This window comes from Strix uralensis, chromosome 1 (genome assembly GCF_047716275.1).
Source record: "Strix uralensis isolate ZFMK-TIS-50842 chromosome 1, bStrUra1, whole genome shotgun sequence".
NCBI classification, from domain to species: Eukaryota; Metazoa; Chordata; class Aves; order Strigiformes; family Strigidae; genus Strix; species Strix uralensis.
Genome location: NC_133972.1, coordinates 19,645,460 through 19,663,065, shown reverse-complemented (window position 1 = coordinate 19,663,065; position 17,606 = coordinate 19,645,460). Strand labels below are relative to the sequence as shown.

General features: G+C 43.6%; 1 protein-coding gene across 1 annotated transcript in view; it reads right to left on the bottom strand.

Annotated features, from left to right (window-relative positions):
* Positions 1–17,364, bottom strand: part of AOAH (acyloxyacyl hydrolase) — an 83,359-nt gene extending 65,995 nt beyond the window's left edge. Inside the window, 4 exon segments of the mRNA XM_074858520.1 lie at positions 1,274–1,369; positions 15,865–16,019; positions 16,450–16,544; positions 16,546–17,364. Coding sequence (XP_074714621.1) covers positions 1,274–1,369; positions 15,865–16,019; positions 16,450–16,544; positions 16,546–16,575 — 376 coding nt within the window. The 5' untranslated portion in view covers positions 16,576–17,364.
* Between the last annotated feature and the right edge of the window lie 242 nt (positions 17,365–17,606).

The following is a 17,606-nucleotide window of genomic DNA, read 5'->3' as shown; positions in this document are numbered from 1 at the left end:
CAATCCATAGGATTTTTCACTCCTTTCAAGTTCAGGGTCAGTTTTTTTCTGGTGGGTGTATCCATGCATCTCATAGAAGGTAAGTGGATTATACAGATTCAACTAAGGGGATAATAGGATTTTATGTGTGCAAAGAGTGGCAGCTGAAAAGAAATATCTTGACATGTCAGTGGAACAAAGTCCACTGAGTGAATCATGAACATAGAGCTAGCATGTCATATTTTAAAGAAAATTGTATTTTAATAGCAGGATCAGTGCTTCTAATTGTAACTTCATGGTTATGTGCCTGTAATTTAAAACACTGAGGATATGATTTATGGAATAAAAATCAGATAAGCATCATTCTGTCAATGAATGAATCCCAGCAATTACTTCCCTGCCCCATCCTGCATTGGGCAATTCTCTCTTGAAAAGGAGGAAATTATTATTCTACACGCATCTTCTGTGAAACTAGGGTCTACAGAGCAAGATGGTTTCTCAGAGATACAATTCATGAAGACCTATATAAATGACTTTTTAATGAAGAATCTTAAGCCATCTTTTTACATTCATAATGTTAAAAAGATATCATGAATGTGAGATCTAGTTACTTAAATAGTTACAGGATTGGTCTGTGAGGCACAAAGCTGTTCTGGCATTCAAACTGTTCTCTATTTAGGGATGTGCATTTGGACAGCTAAGCTCCTTTGGGCAGATAAAATAAGGGGCAGAAAAAGGGGAGTCTACATATATTCATACGGAATAGCTATCACTTTTGAAATTTGTGTCATTGGTTACATTTCAATAGCTTTTCTGTGCAGACCAAATGCTCACATCTTACACCTGTCAACCTCAGCTTATTTTTGAGCTTTTTTACAATAGCAGCTTCCTACACCTGCTGAAAACATTTTCATCTTCACAGTTGCTATGAAGACCCATATGAACAAGAAAGAGGAGTGTTGGGCATACAGTGAATCTATTCTTAAGCTGCTAACAAAGAGACAAAGTGGAGAAGAAAGGAACGAAGGGGTCTGCATGTGGTGGTGTGCACACAGAAGTGGGCTTAATACCACCCAATTCACTCTAATTTTGGGATGAAATCCCAGCTCTGAAGCCAAGTGAGACACACCACTGACTCCCCTGCAGATAGCACCTTGTTGTCTTTCAACTACGTTAATTTGAGATGCTGCACAAGAAGTCGATAAAGCTTTTTCAGACTCCACGTGTGAATTTTTAATTAACAGAGAAATATAGCAGTACCAACATAACATATGGCCTATTATTTGGTACTTACCAGGTATGTAGTTGCACAGTCTCTCCATGGCTGCCTTTACTGTACTGTTGTGCCACTGTGCAAGCTGTTCAATTACAGACACCACAAGCACACATCCTTCAAACAAACAAACAAAAAGAGCGAATATGGTTATCTGTGAAGTGTGATGAAGCACCCCACGCCATAGAAGTATTTTAGGCATCGTTGGGCATTTCATTTCTTGAGATGATCCATGGCAGGTGAGTGTTCAAGGGGGAAAAATATCTGTGAATTTCTCTTTATTCAAAACCTGTAAGGTATCACAGAGAGAATGTCGATGCCATAGGAGTGCACAGAACAGCCTGGCCTTTACAGCACTGGATGTTGCTCCTGAAAAAACAATTTTCCATCCTTTCAAGGATGAAAATCAAGGAGTTGAGGGCACAGCCACAGTTACAGCTGCCTGCTTGGCCACCGGCTCTCTCGTTATTTCTCACAAGAAAAAAGGCTCAGGTCTGTACTTGATAGGACTCTACACAAGCCGCACAGAGAGCTAGCAAAACTGAGAAATGAATGGGTGTCACTGCCTGCAGAAGAGACATCACGAAGCAGATGTATGTGCTGACCACCACAAAGAATCTATGGCATCATTTCTTCACAGACTTTCCTCTGAAACTCAGCAGTGCTTGGCATGCACAGGGCTGCTGGGTCCAGCTACTCATTTGCTAAAGCCAAAATGTCTTCAGAGTTCATACTGTGGTTGGAAAGAAACCATTTCCTATGACCTACAAAACTGGCTATTTCTCATCACTAACCTGGGTGCGAGCAGGGCTAAATAAAACCTTGGACTAGCTGTGGCTGAGACCCAAGAACTTGCACACCGTAGTGATGTGTTTCTTGGGATGTGCAGCATTTTTTCTGATATTTTGGGGATGAAGTAGGTTCAATGTGATCCCCACCTAGCAATCATTCAAAATCCACGTGATGACCATGAGTGGTTCATTTCAAGTCGATTTTAAATTGCTGTAGGCCAGCATTGTGCTCTCCCTTTCTGCAGAGGCTTCACCATTTTATAAAGAAGCCAGATTTGGTGATGCACAGTCTGACCAATATAGTCAGACCTGGCAGCCAGAGTGAGGTCCCTGACTGAATTCAGAGACTGTGTAACAGAGGTGGGTATCCCAGGCAGCCAGGAGACAAGGAGCCAGGATGCCAGTTTCCAGCAGCCTGAATAAAGATTTCTCTTTGAAATCCCTGTAGCTGAAGCCTGTTTCCTCCCTTCTGCAAGAAATCTCAGCTCTCAGGACTTGCTCTGACACAGTCTAGAAATGGAGGTGAGCTGCAGAATTTGGATGTGGCTGCAGATCCACCTTTTTGCAAAGCTCAAGAGCATTTATGTTGAGGTTTTCAGGCTGGCACAACTCTTCAAAGTGAGCTTTTAAATTCCTTCCAAGTACCCCTGTCTATGTGCTATTAAATCAAAGTGCTGTTTTTCAATGTAAATAACTTTGATGCTCCTATGGATCAAGTAGCAAGTCAAAGAGGAAGTAATACAATTGGAACTTGCTGTAAAACCAATATCTTCGAGTCTTCTATTACTACTTCTACCCCAAATACAGTAATCCAGTGGAAATTGCAGTGAATGTGTCACCTCTTTTGCAGGGATAAAAGCCCACTTCTCCATACTTATTAAATAAAATGCTCACTCAAAGTCCTCTGTGAAATGATTTATAAAGCATGCTAAGAGCCATTACCTCCAGTCAGCCTAAAAGAATAGGAGAATAAATGGAGACATATACAATGAAGAAAAAACCCTGAAGCAAGTCATTCCTTCTTCCTTCTCCACCCTCCCCAACCCCCCCAAAACAGCCACAGGCTAGCCCAAGGAATTAACAGTTGGTTAAAACACAATAGCTCATAAAGAAAAACAAAAAACAAAACCCAAAACCGTAGTATAATAAAGACTGAAACTAAAACCAAAGGGGACACCCAAGCTGGAGGGTAAAGCATGCTCAGGCCTTGGGCTCAAAGAACAGCCCGAGGACGTCTGGTCCCTGTTTAACCACTAGCAGGTGCTTTAGCACAGGTTTATCCCATGCCGTGCCCCAGGCAGTGCTTGTGCTTGTGCTGTGAACCAGTCGCCAGAGCACATTTGGATGAGGAAACCCAGTTGAGGCAGTGGGAAGTTGAGACGTGCAAAAGACTTCAGCTGTTTGGGTGCAAGCCATGCCCTGCACTGGCCCCAGAGACAGAAAACAGACCCTGGCTTATTTGCAAGGGTAACGTAGGCATAGCTGCACTGGACCGACTCCATCGTTTAGCGCTGAGATGGCGGTGCACATCCTTGAGACACGCTGGAAACACACCTAAAAGGCATTGCATAATTTGGTTTTTACAAGGCCATATTATTAACACACCTGAGCAACCTACAGGCAACTAAAACTACCCTTCCCCTGCCTTCTATGTTTGTTTTATTCATGAGGGTGGAGGCTCAGAAACATTAAATGACTAAAATGATGGCTTAACCCCAAAACCACCTATTCTTTCTGTGCCTTCCTTTCTTCTCTTATCAAGGTCAGGCCTTCATCTAAAAACTTGCTGTCTAGAAGTCAGAAAGACAAAAAGGAGTCCAAGCAGAAAGATCAGAAGGAGCTAGTCCTTCGATATTTTCTAAAGGAGACACCTTTTGTTGTTTTACCTCTCATTGTTTTGCACCAGGAACTTGAGCAAGCTACAAATGTGCCAGCACTTAGCAGACATGGGTCCAGGAGTCTGTGAGGGGTGAAGATAAGGAGAAGAGAAAGAAACCTGGGAGACACTGAAGTTAGCAATGTTGGCAGAGGAAAATGCTTCAGCGGGCAGAGGAGCTGGGAGAGCAGACAGTCCTCAAAACACAGGCAGAAGCAGAACTGAGCACAGGGACAAGAGGTCGACAGCGATAGAGCAGGCGCCAATGCGGCTTGAGGAGTAGGACGGCCTGACCAGACTGCAAAATTGCAAGCCTGGATACAAAGTGAGGGAAAAGCCCAGGCTGCAAGGACAGGCTTAAGCTCAGACACAGCAGGGCAGGTGAAAACCAGAGGGATCTGGGACGTCATGTCCCTGAGGCTCAGTAACGTGTCACACCAGGGAGCTGACAGGGTCATGGACTGCAGCAGAGAGAAATTTTGCCTGTGCTGTGTAACCCTGTGCTCCTGCACCTTCAACTGGGACCTGCCAGCACACTTTGCAGAGAGGACAAAGTAGTTCTCTCTTGGTCCTCAGCTCTCCCGTCCCCTCCACCGGCTGCCTGTTCCACCCATACTGCTTGCTGGGCATCCCCGCCAATCAGCATGGGAATGAGGGGCTCCGGCTGGGTCCAGCTTTCTAAAAGTCTGTCTCCCACCTCCAGCACCCCCTTATCCTCTGCAGAACGAGAGGGTGTCATTTGCCACTGCAGTGAAGCTTGCAAACTGCTGCTGGTGGAAGTGGGATGCTGCCTGCCTCCCCCCACTGCCTGCACCTCAACTCGTGTTTCCTGTGTTGTGATGGGTCTGCTCCAGCCACAAGCAGAAATCAACCTTCACAATGTCTCTGCTTTCAGTTACGGTGTCCTTGGGTGTCAAAATGTTGGCTCCAGTGCTGCAAGGAGAGATTTTATTTCAGTGTAAAAGCTGGCCTGACAAAAACATCAACATGACAAGTAGACCCTCTCGCAACGGGAGAGACCAAGTCACGACGTGGCCTCACGCCTTCCCCAGCAGATGAGGAAAGACCTTGCCTCTGTCTGCAGCTCTCAGCCCTGCTGCACCTCAGCACACCGCTTTTACACTGAAATAGAGTTATTCACCCCAAGTGCAGGCTCAGCAGCCTGCCTAATGATTCGTCTCAGGGTGGGGGTGCAAAGAGACTCCTCTCTCTGACTTAGATGTTGCCCCCATGACTCTCATTATCGTTATCACAGCCAGATCTCGTGCCAGTAGAATCGGTACAGAGAAAGGGGCTTGTGGACAAACAGCCTGAGTGCTCAAAATCCAAAAAGTTTTGCTGAGGACAAAAATACCCCTGGTGTTTCCATTCCCTCTGCTATACAAGAAGAGAGTCTCCACTGAAGATGTTTCTCTCTCATGTTTGTCAAAGTATCACAGAGAGGAGGGAAAAAAATAGTCATTTTTGGTTCAGTTCTGCTGAATAGAAACAGAATTCTTAATCACAAACACAATCGTGCAGGTAACACTACTCATGGAGCGGTCGTCCAGCAATTACATGGAAATTTTTCATGTTGATTAAGTCAGTTAGACAGTTTTGTGTCGATATATCGAACCAGGCTCAAAGGGGCATTTTCTTCACATGAGAATTAACGGAGCCATTGCTGAGTTTGTGCAGTACTTAATGCAGTACCTTGGGCTACTAGATGTTATATGAATATAAATAACAATAATAATAGCCTGACTACTTGGGAAAACACCACAGAGCTGGACTTCAAAATGTTTGCTTTCTTAAACTAGTCTTTACTATCACAGAGAGGATGCTTCTGGTCACACTATTATACCCTCCCAACCCTGGGCATCCGCAGACCACACCTTGGTTATTCAAATGCTCGCCCACAAATGCACTTATTCCAGATGAAATGCTGGAATGGGACGAGCTGATAAAGAAATTCTTGACTGATTTTCAAAGAGGTCTGTGGTTCCAGCTGGGGCATCCTCAGCCTCAGGCACCGTGGTGAAGTCTCTGGACCCAAATTTGGGGAGGTTTCCTGCCCTCTGGTGGGAAAGGTGCTCCCCAGGAACACATGCAACCAACGCGTGCCATCGGCTGATCTATTCCCTGTTTCCCCCGTCTACCTGGGCGTTTATCAGGTGCCCTTGGTCCAACTCTCTTTACTCCTCATGGTCTGCTGGCACCTCTTATTGCCCTGCCATGGGCCATGTCCCAGGGGACACCCGCTTGTGTTCAAGCTCTGATGGCTTCAATGCCTTTCCTTTAGACTGATGTCATCAAGAGCAGCTTTTGGGCTGGAGATTGTAAATTACTCAGGAAAAGGGTTGAATCCTGGGAGGAGGGAGAAGGAATATCTAAGGGCACTCACTGCAGTCCAGGGAGTCTAACTCACCCAAGATCCCCATCTTTTTGGATAAAAATATGCTTCCCCCAGTAATTCAGTTTTATCCTCTAGGAGAATCTATCTCTTGTGTTGGGCTATAGGTAAAACCTCAAGAGTTAGTGTCTATAAAGTTAACTCAGACTATCCTCACTCCTACTACAAACCTTCTCTCTTTTAATTCATATATATCATCTTCCTCGGGATTTAGTGGCAGAAAAAGAATTCAATGTTGGGTGCAGCATAAGAAGCCAGTACCCTCTAACAAAATCAACAGAAATCTCCCTACACATCAGATACCATCAGAAATGCTAACCAGTTATCCTAGCCTTTAATGGGTCTTAATTCTGCTGGCTAAAAATGGAAAATAATTAGTTAGCTAAAAAGGACAGGGGGAAGTCAGCTGTCTTCGACTCTAGAAATTTCACTGCTTTAATTACTTATGATGTGTGAGAGGATATAAACTTTTTAATACTCTGGCATCAGTAGAAAAGCACTTCCAGATCTGGGCAGTCATTAGCAACTATCGCTTGCTTTTAATTCAGTAGATATTTAGATGTGATTTATTTCTCATCATGAGCTGGGCACATATAAGGCAGTGTAGATAAGCTTCATAACTAAAGGTTTAAAAAAGCTCTAAATTTTTTATAGTTGCACAGGATTTTCTTTAGAAACAACTTTCAAGAAATTGACTCTGCTGTCGCACTTCAATAATAGGTTTCAATGCCTTGACAGGCTGAAGGATGTTTTCTCTGGAAGAAATTCATTGGTATTATAATGCTTATCAGCCATTAGAAACTAGGCTCTGGTATTAATAAAAAGTCTGTCTCTTTTAGAGGTAGTTTGTCCCATCTGCTATTAATTTCTGAAGAGATAAGAGAAAACCATAACCATTTTGCTCAGCAGCAGTAATCTGAAAACTCACACGTCAGGAAGTACTTCTCTCCATGTATTTGAAAATAGTGTGTAATAATAAAATGACATTTCCAATAAGCTCGGGGAAAAAAAATCATACCCCAATAATAAAATCAGAGCTAGAGAAATTCATTTCTTAGCTGTGAAGCCTCTGGCAGTTTGAGCAGACTATTTAACTTAATCCACTTCTGCCGCACACATTTGAAAGGCTCTATAATTAGAATTATACCTAGGGATGTCAAGAAGTGTCTGGATAGTGAAAGCTGCCTCTCTAAGTTTCAGATCTGTAGATATATTTGTCTGAGTAAAACTCTGTTAAATGGGATTTCTGGCACCTGGCACATCCTCCTTTGTCATCACGTTCCTGGGTGCTGGAGAACTTTCTTGCCCCTCCAGTCATATTGCTGTTCCCCAGCCATAAATTAAACATACCCTGTGGAGCACAAGGAGGAAATAAGCCCAGAAAAGTGGCATTGGACACAAATAGCTCTCCACAAACCCTGCTGGCCAGGCTGTGGTCACCCCGCTTGCTCCTGGTGGAGCAGGAGCCAGAGCCTCTCTTGGCAAAACGGTAAACCTCTGCCTCAAATATCTGTCTGCAGCAGCAAGCCCCTGTATAAATGAACCCATATAGCACATTCCTGGTTTTATATAGAAGATGAAGGTTTTCCCAAAACACAGTCTTTACTGCTTCTATTTATAGATGATCATAGGCTCCAACGCATCTCGTAAAGCCTACAGATGAGGAGTCCCCAGAGCCTGTCTACAAAAGACCATACTGCTACTCCTCGTGCAGATGCTGTTGTTCTGGCATAAAAACACCTCTCTCCAAATTAATCTAATCCAGTTCCAGTTCAACTTGGAACAAGACATTCCTATTTGAAATAACAGCATTTACATGGAGAGCTAATAAGAAATAAGGTTTTCTCCTCTGAGATGGGGACATGCCCATGGGTATTCTAGGTGCAGGCAGACCATGGATATGCAAAGTTATAATACAGGAATGTTTTCTTTTTCACTATATATTCCTTTCCTAATACTTCCCAATATTCATTTTGCCTTCTTTTGCTGCTTCTCAACACCGAGCTGATACTTTCAAAGAACAGCCTTTTACAACCTCAAGATTCCATTCCAGCATGGAAATATTCAGCTCAAATGACATAACTGTATACGCAAAGTTAGGGTAGTTATTTGCCCAAATATAGCCAGAGGATTTGTTTCTTTGAAAGGTAATTCAGAAAGGCATCTGAGCATAAAAGTCTTTTAACTCAGACTTTGCTTCCTACTCCTTTTACAATATTAATGTATTTCACAGAGATACTGAAGTGATGGAATATAATTATAGGTATCCATATTCAAATATGTTGGCATATACAAGACCTTTCCCCCCTAAATTTGCTAAGCGTCATAAAGTAGCTTGAAAATGCTAAATGGTACACTATTACCAAACCTGTCACTGGGCATAAAATTACATATAGTATTCTGGCTAAAGAAATTTTTGAAATATCAATATCTAAATAGCAGTATTTTGAGTGCATTGTAGCTCTGTAACAAAACCAGCCAACCCTGGATATCAATTATCATTTCTGTTGCTCATGCAATAGCAGTGAGCCACTTTAGACCCCTCACTTCAGAGCTCTATTAGTTCATTATTCTTTCCTTAAGACACCCAGTGAGGACTCTGATAGCTATGCTGATACAGAAAATTCAGTTTCCATCTAGTGGAAGATTCTGGTGTCCATACCTGCCAGCCAAATGCATCCCTAGTGTTTCCTACATTACACTTTAAAGAGCCTTACTTAACAAAATCTATAACCCCGGGCATTTCCAATGGATATGCTTTCTACGTTAATTAATAGGAAAAAAAAGTGTATGTATGCGTGCCATTAACATATTTTTCTTTTTCAAATTAGAAAAGGCTATTAAAAATTTACTGAAGCCTGAATGGTGAGAGTGAGAGGGGGAGTTAATGTAGCTGGGTAACTTCATCCTTGTCACAAAGGTTTGACAATTTTAAGATTCTGAATGCACAAAACTTGTTTCAGATATATAGTTCTTAAAACCACTGAAAGTGATTGCCTTAAACATAAACAGAAGTTCTGTATAGGGCTAACATATGAACAAGAGGGGGAGGCACACACGTTGTGGCAATCAGCAACCAAACAGACAATCAATACTAAATAGATAGGATTATCAAAGAAAAGTTATACTAAAGGCAAGCATCAGTAATGTAAAACATTCAAGACTACCCCATCTCCAAATGCACAATCATATACGTTTATATGTGCATTTACACACACATACACATATGTATATATGTCAGTATGCTAACCACACCTTTTTGTTGTGTTCAGTAAATATAGCTGCATTTTACAGCTATAAACTTTCAGTGAGACTTGGCGTGATTTTGAAAATGGAATTTTTACCATCAGTTGCTGAAAAATATGAAGCCCTGGAGAAAATATTCCTATTTTAGTAGTTGCTTTAGTATCTCTACTGTACTACTCACATGCCTGTGGTTTTTCTATCCAAATTAGAATCATAGGAAAAAATATTATGATCAAGTTTGGTATTTATTACTGATCTTCAGGCCAAATTTTGCTGCTGAGTAAACTGAGCAATGTTGGTGAAGTAAACAGAGGTGCTGCGGTTTGGCACTGGTTTAGCTGTAATGAAAGTCGATTCCCAGCCTTTCAGAGTAAAATACATTGTGGTGCTACATTGATATTGGGCATGGCCTTTTTACAGAACTCATTGAGCTGTAAATTATACGTTCTGTCATGGTGCCTCCCCAGACAATATGTGCACAGCCACTTTGTCTGAGCGCAGTTATTAAAAGCCTCCAACTCCATTTGGCATGTTCCATTGTGTGAAGTTATTGGGAACTCCAAACACCACCAGTCCTGCTGCCACTCTGCGGGGCATATTTCATCCCTGCACTCATGCACAGCTAGATGGAGGCAAACTGTTGAGGACATTGACTATCACACAAATCAACACAGGTAGAGGTCGGTGTTTTACACTGCTGGGAAGCTTGGAAACATCCATTCTTTAATGTAATCAGAGCTGAAGATATGTTTCAAAAACATGCTCCTTCGTACACTAGGAATTATGTGCTCATGGGTGAATGGGAGAGGTGACCCGCAAAGGTTGCTGAGAATGGTATTATATAGAGCACAAAGATGGGGAAATTTGCTTCCCTGGCTGCGGACCCACAGGATCTCCGCTTGCTAGCAAAGAAGATGGAAAGCGCTGCTGTCCAGCTGTATTGAGCGCTCCCTGACTAATCGCCTCATTCCAAAAAGGGCAGCCAAAGTTAATCGCTGAAAGAGCAGGGCAGCCTGCTGCTGGGGAGAAAATAAATAAACCTTGCTATTTGCAAATGGTTCTCGCGGTCACAGCGCAGACCCCCCGAAAAGCTGGCCTGGAAGAAGTCATCTGACACAAGCCTCTGCTCTAGCAGCTGATCTATGCATCTATGCCATTCTGAAGGGACGGGGTAGACACAAATCTGTTAAGATCTCTAATGAGGACTTCTACAGTCTTCTCATGAACTGATGACAGTGCTCACTTATCACTACCACTAGAAAATTTTCTTCCTAACCTGAATGTCCCTACTGGTACCCATTTCTGTTATTACTTGCCAAAGCTGTTATGAATCTGGAGAATGGATCACCCCTTCAATGTTTTTGAGGAGAGATATCATGTCTTTTCTCAAGTTTTTCTTCTTTAGACTAATTAACTCTAATTTATTCAGTCTTTCTTTGTAGCTTATATTTATTTTTCTCCAAAACCTCCTGCCACTCTGCATCATTCTTGATGTGCAGCCCCAAAAGGGAAGGCAGAAATTCCTCTGAGGCTTTGTCAGTGCTGAGAAAGGTAACAGGTTACTTCACATGTCTTGCAAGCTAACTTCTGTTCACACGTCTTGGTGTGGGCAATGTGTGCGTTCTTCATGACAGCCTGCCATCATTGTGCCACTACAAGCCCAGATGATCTTCCCGAGGGATGCTACACAGCTGGTCATTCCTCATCTGCTATGTGTGTCATTCATTATTTCTGCTGAAGTGCCTTCAACATACCCATATTGAAATGATCTTTTGGGGGGGGGCAAATGCTCCAAGTTTTCAAGACTGTTTTGAATTTAATCGTGCCCTCCATTGTACTTGCAAACTTTTCAGCTTTATATGATCTGCTAATTTAATAGCACGCTATTTCATTATCCTGGCTAGTGAAAATATGGAATGACACTATTTTTAAAACAGAGGTCCAAGGAAGTACCTTATTTTGTACATCCTTACGCTTAGGGAGTGAGCCACTCATAATTACTCTCTGAACAAGGCCATCCACCAGTTTTGTCCAGCCCCATAGAAGCTTAATGTCACATATCTCTCAGCAATTAGATTAGTGCTGAGGTGGTGCCAAAAGCCTTACTAAAGTCCCTCTGTAGCATCTGCTACTTATTCTGTTTCTACATGCCATTATCCCATCAGCAAAGAAAATTATATTGATCTGACACTGTTTCTCCTTGATAAATCCAGCAAGGCTCTGACTCATACTTACTTTTGAAAGGTGCTTTTATAAGGCTGTATTAACTACTGTAGTATTTTTCTAGGAATTGATGTTTAACTGACTGATCTACAGTTCCCCAAATTTCTTTTCTTCACCATGTTGAAGTGAGATGAATACAGCAGTTCCCTCCTGTCTTTCAGTGTTTCCCCTGCTTTCTGCATCCTCCAGGGCAGTTTCTGCCTTTCCTGAGGTTGCCTCAGATACTTCTGGACGAAGTCACCTTTGCCAGAGAACAGAACAATTTGCAAAGACCCCTTAAGGGCTCTGTCATAATTTGGGATTGTGGGAGGTGTGGAATAAAACTTTTAAAAATTAATCAGAAATAGTAGAAAAATAAAGAACATGATCTTAAGTATGATGAAACATTAACACCAGTGTCAAGAGTTACCAGTGTTACTGTCCTGTCTTTGGGTACTTTAACATTAACTTAAGTAAAACTTTGCTTGCCCTGTGAAATGGGCAGTATTTTCCTCGTTTAACAGATGGCAAAAGACAAAGACCTGAGTATCTGAAAGTCTTATTCATACTTAATTTTTGAGAGAAAAACACACAGTGTCTTCTTCTTAGGATGCCCAACTGAAACGATCAGGCTGCACCTAGCAAAAGGATTTCTAAAAGTCTCGTCCTGAATAAATCCCGTAAGCCATACTGCCAGTCGGTAACAAACCCAGAAGCAAAAACGAGACCTAGCATCCAGCTCCCAAACCAGTGCACAGGGCAAAAACTCACTGCCTTTACATGAGGAAATACAGCTTCATGGAAATTTGCATATAGGAAAACTTACTAAAGCCCTTTTATCTAACATAAGGAAAAAAGCAGAAGAATATATCACATGCAAAGCATGCAAAAGGCCCAGAGGAAGGGCCTGAGCTGATTTCATGGTATGCAAAAGGGGGGCATTTTTCCAGCCTGGGAAGGCAGGAAACACTGATGGAGAAAAGAGACTGTCAGATGTTGTGAAAATTTTTCTAGTGACAGGGCCAAAGAAAGATGGTGTATCTAAGAGAAGATTGGAGATTGTTAGGAACTGCTTAGGTATAATACCTCTGATCTTGTGGCCGGCAGGATCATGATCAGGTCCTTTCCCTCTCTTTTCCGTAATTGTAAAAGGCAGTAGTATTAAATCCCTTTTTAGGTGGGAACACTTTCCAGATACTTTATTTTTACACCAAGTCAATTATTAAAAGACTTCCTCTGAACGAAGCAGCCAAATTTTTCAAGAAAATGCAGCAAAAATGATGTGACTTTTTCTATAGTCACTGAAGCTGATTAAAAATTCTGTCTAAATGTTTTCTAACACAATTACGTTTGCTGTAAAAAAGTCACTGTCTTCTTTAGACAAGTAACAATCTGAAAGCAGAAATGTTTTGGGCAACCCCCCCATCTGAGTTGTCTGAATTGTTCAGCCTGCTGTGACACCTCACTGCATGCCTTCCCTCCTCTCCTCCAGCCCTATTCCATATCAGCATATAGATGCCTACCCAAAATACATTTCCTAAGATGTGCTAAGGGCAGGAGAGTCCCTTGAAGCTTTCCCAGTATGACCAGAACATACTGGGGCAGATGGTGCCTACCCAGGGAGCCCTGCTAGCAAGAGGAACAGAAGGAAGCAACCAAGTTGTATGGCATTCAATGGAGGTACCAGAGCTGCATTTTGCTTTCCTGACATATCTTTTCTACATATTTCTTCAAGAAGTGTGACACTTTTGGTGGAAAGGCTTAATGGAAAATATTTTCTTGTTTTGTTACTGAAAGAACATCCGTTTTCTGACCGGCTTTGGCTACTAACATAGCAATCTTGATCATGCAGGTGGTACGCACACAGGAGCGATGAGAAATGACTATTCAATGTGCAGCCACCTCATTTCCCTCAGAAAAGAGAATCAAATAACTTTGAAAGATTAGACACCTGACCACACATTTAACTTGCATGAAAAAGTCCATTCTTTCAAGAAAATCTCCTATACATTTGGCAGCAGGCATTTCTCACGTTAAAAATGCTGCCTCAATCTATAAGGCCAAGAAAACACAGAAGAAGTTCTCATGGCTCTCTCCCAATGCCTTCCCAGATGGCAAACTGAGCTAGCAGGGTCTGAGGTCGAGCTGTTGAAAGGAAATCACAATCTTCCTCCTACAAATGAATCTGATCTTGGCCTAATTTCTGCTCTTAAGAGGGCTGGTCACTGAATCGGTCACAAGACCTGATGTTATCCCGGCTCCGCGCCGTGGCAAGTGTAACCAGCAGCTCCCCTGAGTTTTCCCTTTCCCGCTTGTGAAAAGGAAGAGACACAGATGGCTTGTCAGTGTTTTCAAGAGTTAGTTGAGACAGCAGCTAATCAGAACCCCAGAGGCGGCTGTCTGGGCTCGCAGGCAACAGCCCACCTGCGTGCAGTCACCAGCCCTCCCTGTCAGGCCTGGCCCATGCAGTTTTAATGCTCTGCACGCTTCATTTTTAGCTTGTGGTTTACAGAGGTGTGAACAGTTTAGATCCTGAGCTGAGCTCACATGGATGCTTTTTACTGAAGGAACACCTCAGAGAGAGCAACTGGTGTGGAAGGCAGGTTTTTTGGTGTCTCTCCACTGAACGACCATGCTGGGGAGATGCGTGGTGGTCCCAGCAACGAGACTGGCACAGCTTTCCTCCCAAAGGGAGGAAAAAAAAAAGCACAATTTATCTTGTGCAGGTCAACTTCAATGTGCAGTCACTTTAGGAATTTAGAGCCTTGCTGGGTCAATAGGATGGAAAGGCCAGACCATACACCTGACATTTAAAAATCACCTTTCCTGTGCCATCAAAACCATGGCTGCCTAAAGATCTCACTATTAGAAAGCACCACTTCCCTCTCACTCTGCAGCTGCTCAGTCACTGCTTGTGTGGCTACTGGCCCAAACAAGGCCAGTCCCTGACAGCTATTTCTGCTTTTCATGACTTGCTCTCATTTTCTGGCTAGTGGCTGAACCCTGGCAGGGGCTGTGCAAGCCTCACCACCCAACTTCACTCCACTTTCAGTTGACCCTGCCTCACCAGCACCAAAATCTGCAGGGGCACTGCGGGTGGCTCAGAAGTGAGGCAAAAAACTGTTTTTATCAAGCTCAGGATTATTATTTCTAATTGGGTTCGTTGAGCCACAGTGAAAATAATTTCTGGCTGAAGGATGGAGAACCGTAACAGGGTTTATGTTTACAGCACAAAAGTGCCTTGAAAAGCTAAAAGAAGACAAAACAAAACATCTGATCATAATGAATAAGACGTATCCATCACTTAATATTCACTCACATAAAAATTCAAAGCTACCGCATCTTTCTAGGTATACAGAGTCTCATGCCAAGGGCATTTCTCGTGCAGAGATACCCACAGTTCTCATTGTCTTTGGTGCTACTGGTCTTGCTTTGGGAATCACTTAGTCAGCTGAGGCTGTAGGATACCCCCAGCTATAGCTGCTGCACCACAGTCACCAAAGTCACATGAGAAGCGGTTGCCAAAACACATTTGCCTCACTTCAAAATGGAACACGCAGACTCATGAGCTTGAGAAAATGAAAGGAAATGTGAGGAAACAGCCCTCACAACTTGTCTCCTCAGTCATGACCACCCAGACCACAAAGCTCTCTGGACTAAGTAGGCACCAGCAATTCTTAAGAATGGTTTCCCAGGGAATGAAATCAATCAAGAAACCCTGGGTGAGTCTGAAGGAAACCATGGTCTCCTACAGGTAAGTAAAATGCATCGTGAACCTTAACAAACACTAGGACCTCTTAACACCTTGTTTCCAGGTCCCAGACCTACAGACATTAAAGCCAGTTTTTCAGACATCATTCCCCACAGAGCAAAAACATGAACTTTGGGTAGCAGCCACTCAAAAACAAAATCATAAAATAATTCCAGACCCCATGCTGGCCTTGCAAAATCTTCAGTGATTATTTTGTGAAAGGCTACGAGTATTTTGCAGTACAGCTGTTGAAACAGATAAAGGAGTGATTTATGATGTGCATAGCAATTCTCAGCTCACCGGTGGAGTAACAAATGAACTAGTCCAGCAGGCAAACAAAACCTGAATACATACCAACACAGGTGTGTCCTTTGTACAGCCCGGAGGGGAGCGAAGGGAGTGGTGGGTCATTTCCATGGGGGAGAGGGGAGGAAGAGGCAGCCTTCAGCAGAAGCGGGAGCCAGAGGACGCAGAATAAATTGAGGAATGTTTGCCTAGACCCCCTCATCCTAAGGAAGGAAAAAAATTAAGAAATCAGGTGGGAAGGGCACACCTGGACCTGTATTCCCTTAATGCTCAGGGAGCATCCTGCATCCTTGTTTCATTAGCAGCTTGAGGTGAAAGGAAATCTATGCCTGTGTAGCTATATGTAATGCAGGGACTGCTTCCCAGGTGGGGACACACACGTCTGCCCTTGCACGGGGTGCATGGAGGATCCCGTACTTGTGCATCGCAGGTGCTCTCCCAGCCCCTGCCCTTTGCACACCCCTCAGCCCCTCTCAGGTCATTTGGGGTGTCTGTGCAGCCACCCATCACAACCCGATGAGTCCCATACCCATTGGCACCCCATGACCGCGCTGGGAGGATGCCCCCACAGCTCCAGGCCCACTCTCCGCACCCCCACGCGCCCCGGCTGCCCCGTTTGCGGCTCTTCCCAACCTGCTGGCCTGGGAGGACCAAGAGGGTTGCATGAACAGCTCTGGCTCAGCGCTCCCGTGTCTCCTGCGGTAGCAGCGGATGACTAACGACCTTAAAACCACAGTAGTTGCCGGAGCCACTCAGCATTAATAACGCAAGACACTCCCCTGAACAACTAGTGTTGCAAAAAGAAAAAAAAATCAACAACCTCACAAACCCTTCCCCCCCTCCCCGCTGTCGCTCCTCTGCCCTCCTCCGCAGACAAGAAAAAAAAAAAATATATCTCTGGCTGCTTCTGTAAGATTTTCGACCAGGGTTTCTGTTTGGAAGGACCGGGCGTGAAAAATAAAAGAGGCTGCTCAGGCCGGAGCCGCAGGGGTTGGGAGGGACGGGGTTCCCACGCTGGGGTTTCACCAGGGCTTTAGTTATGCTGGGGTCGAGCCAGAGGGATGGGAGGCAGTTGCCAGCTTAAGGGCAGCAGCAGGAACCGAACCCCAGTTCTCATCAGCTTTGAGCACATTTGTTTGCAACCCCCAGCTGCCTGCGAGGCTTGAAAAATCCTGAGCTTTTTCTGCTTTGGCAGTCACAACAACTAAAGGTTTCCCTGTCTCTTTTTTTTTTTTTTTTATTCCCCCAGATAAGGCAGAAACCAGTCGTTCCCCAGCCTGAAGGAAAAGCAGAGAGTAAAACATGTTTAAATGACGTCGCTGCAGAGGTGGAACGAGTCCAAACGGCTAAATCACAGACACTGTGGACGCAAGGATGGCTATAAGGATATATTTTAGGACTGAGGCACTGGAGGGCCAAAGCTACATCCTATCTCTGCCACTGCCTTTCTGTATAACCCTGGGCAAGTCCCTTACCCCCACAGCGGGCCACAGATACTCATCTTTCCTTTCCTTTTTTTGTCTGGCTCTTTCAGAAGTGGCCAGGCTGTTGATGTAGGTTACTAAAGGGCAGTGAGGATCCTGTCTCATTTGGCATCCCTGCGTGCTTCCTGAGCATAATTAAAGGAGATTCATAAATGGTGTTGTAAAAGGAAAAATAGAGAATATATTAAAATCAGTGATTCCCTGCCAAATCTGCAGACATTCCTGAAGATCAACATGACCACACAGGGATCAGATCAGCTTTAGTATTTAATTCAGTTTTTGCAAACCACTACTTTTCTGTGGGAA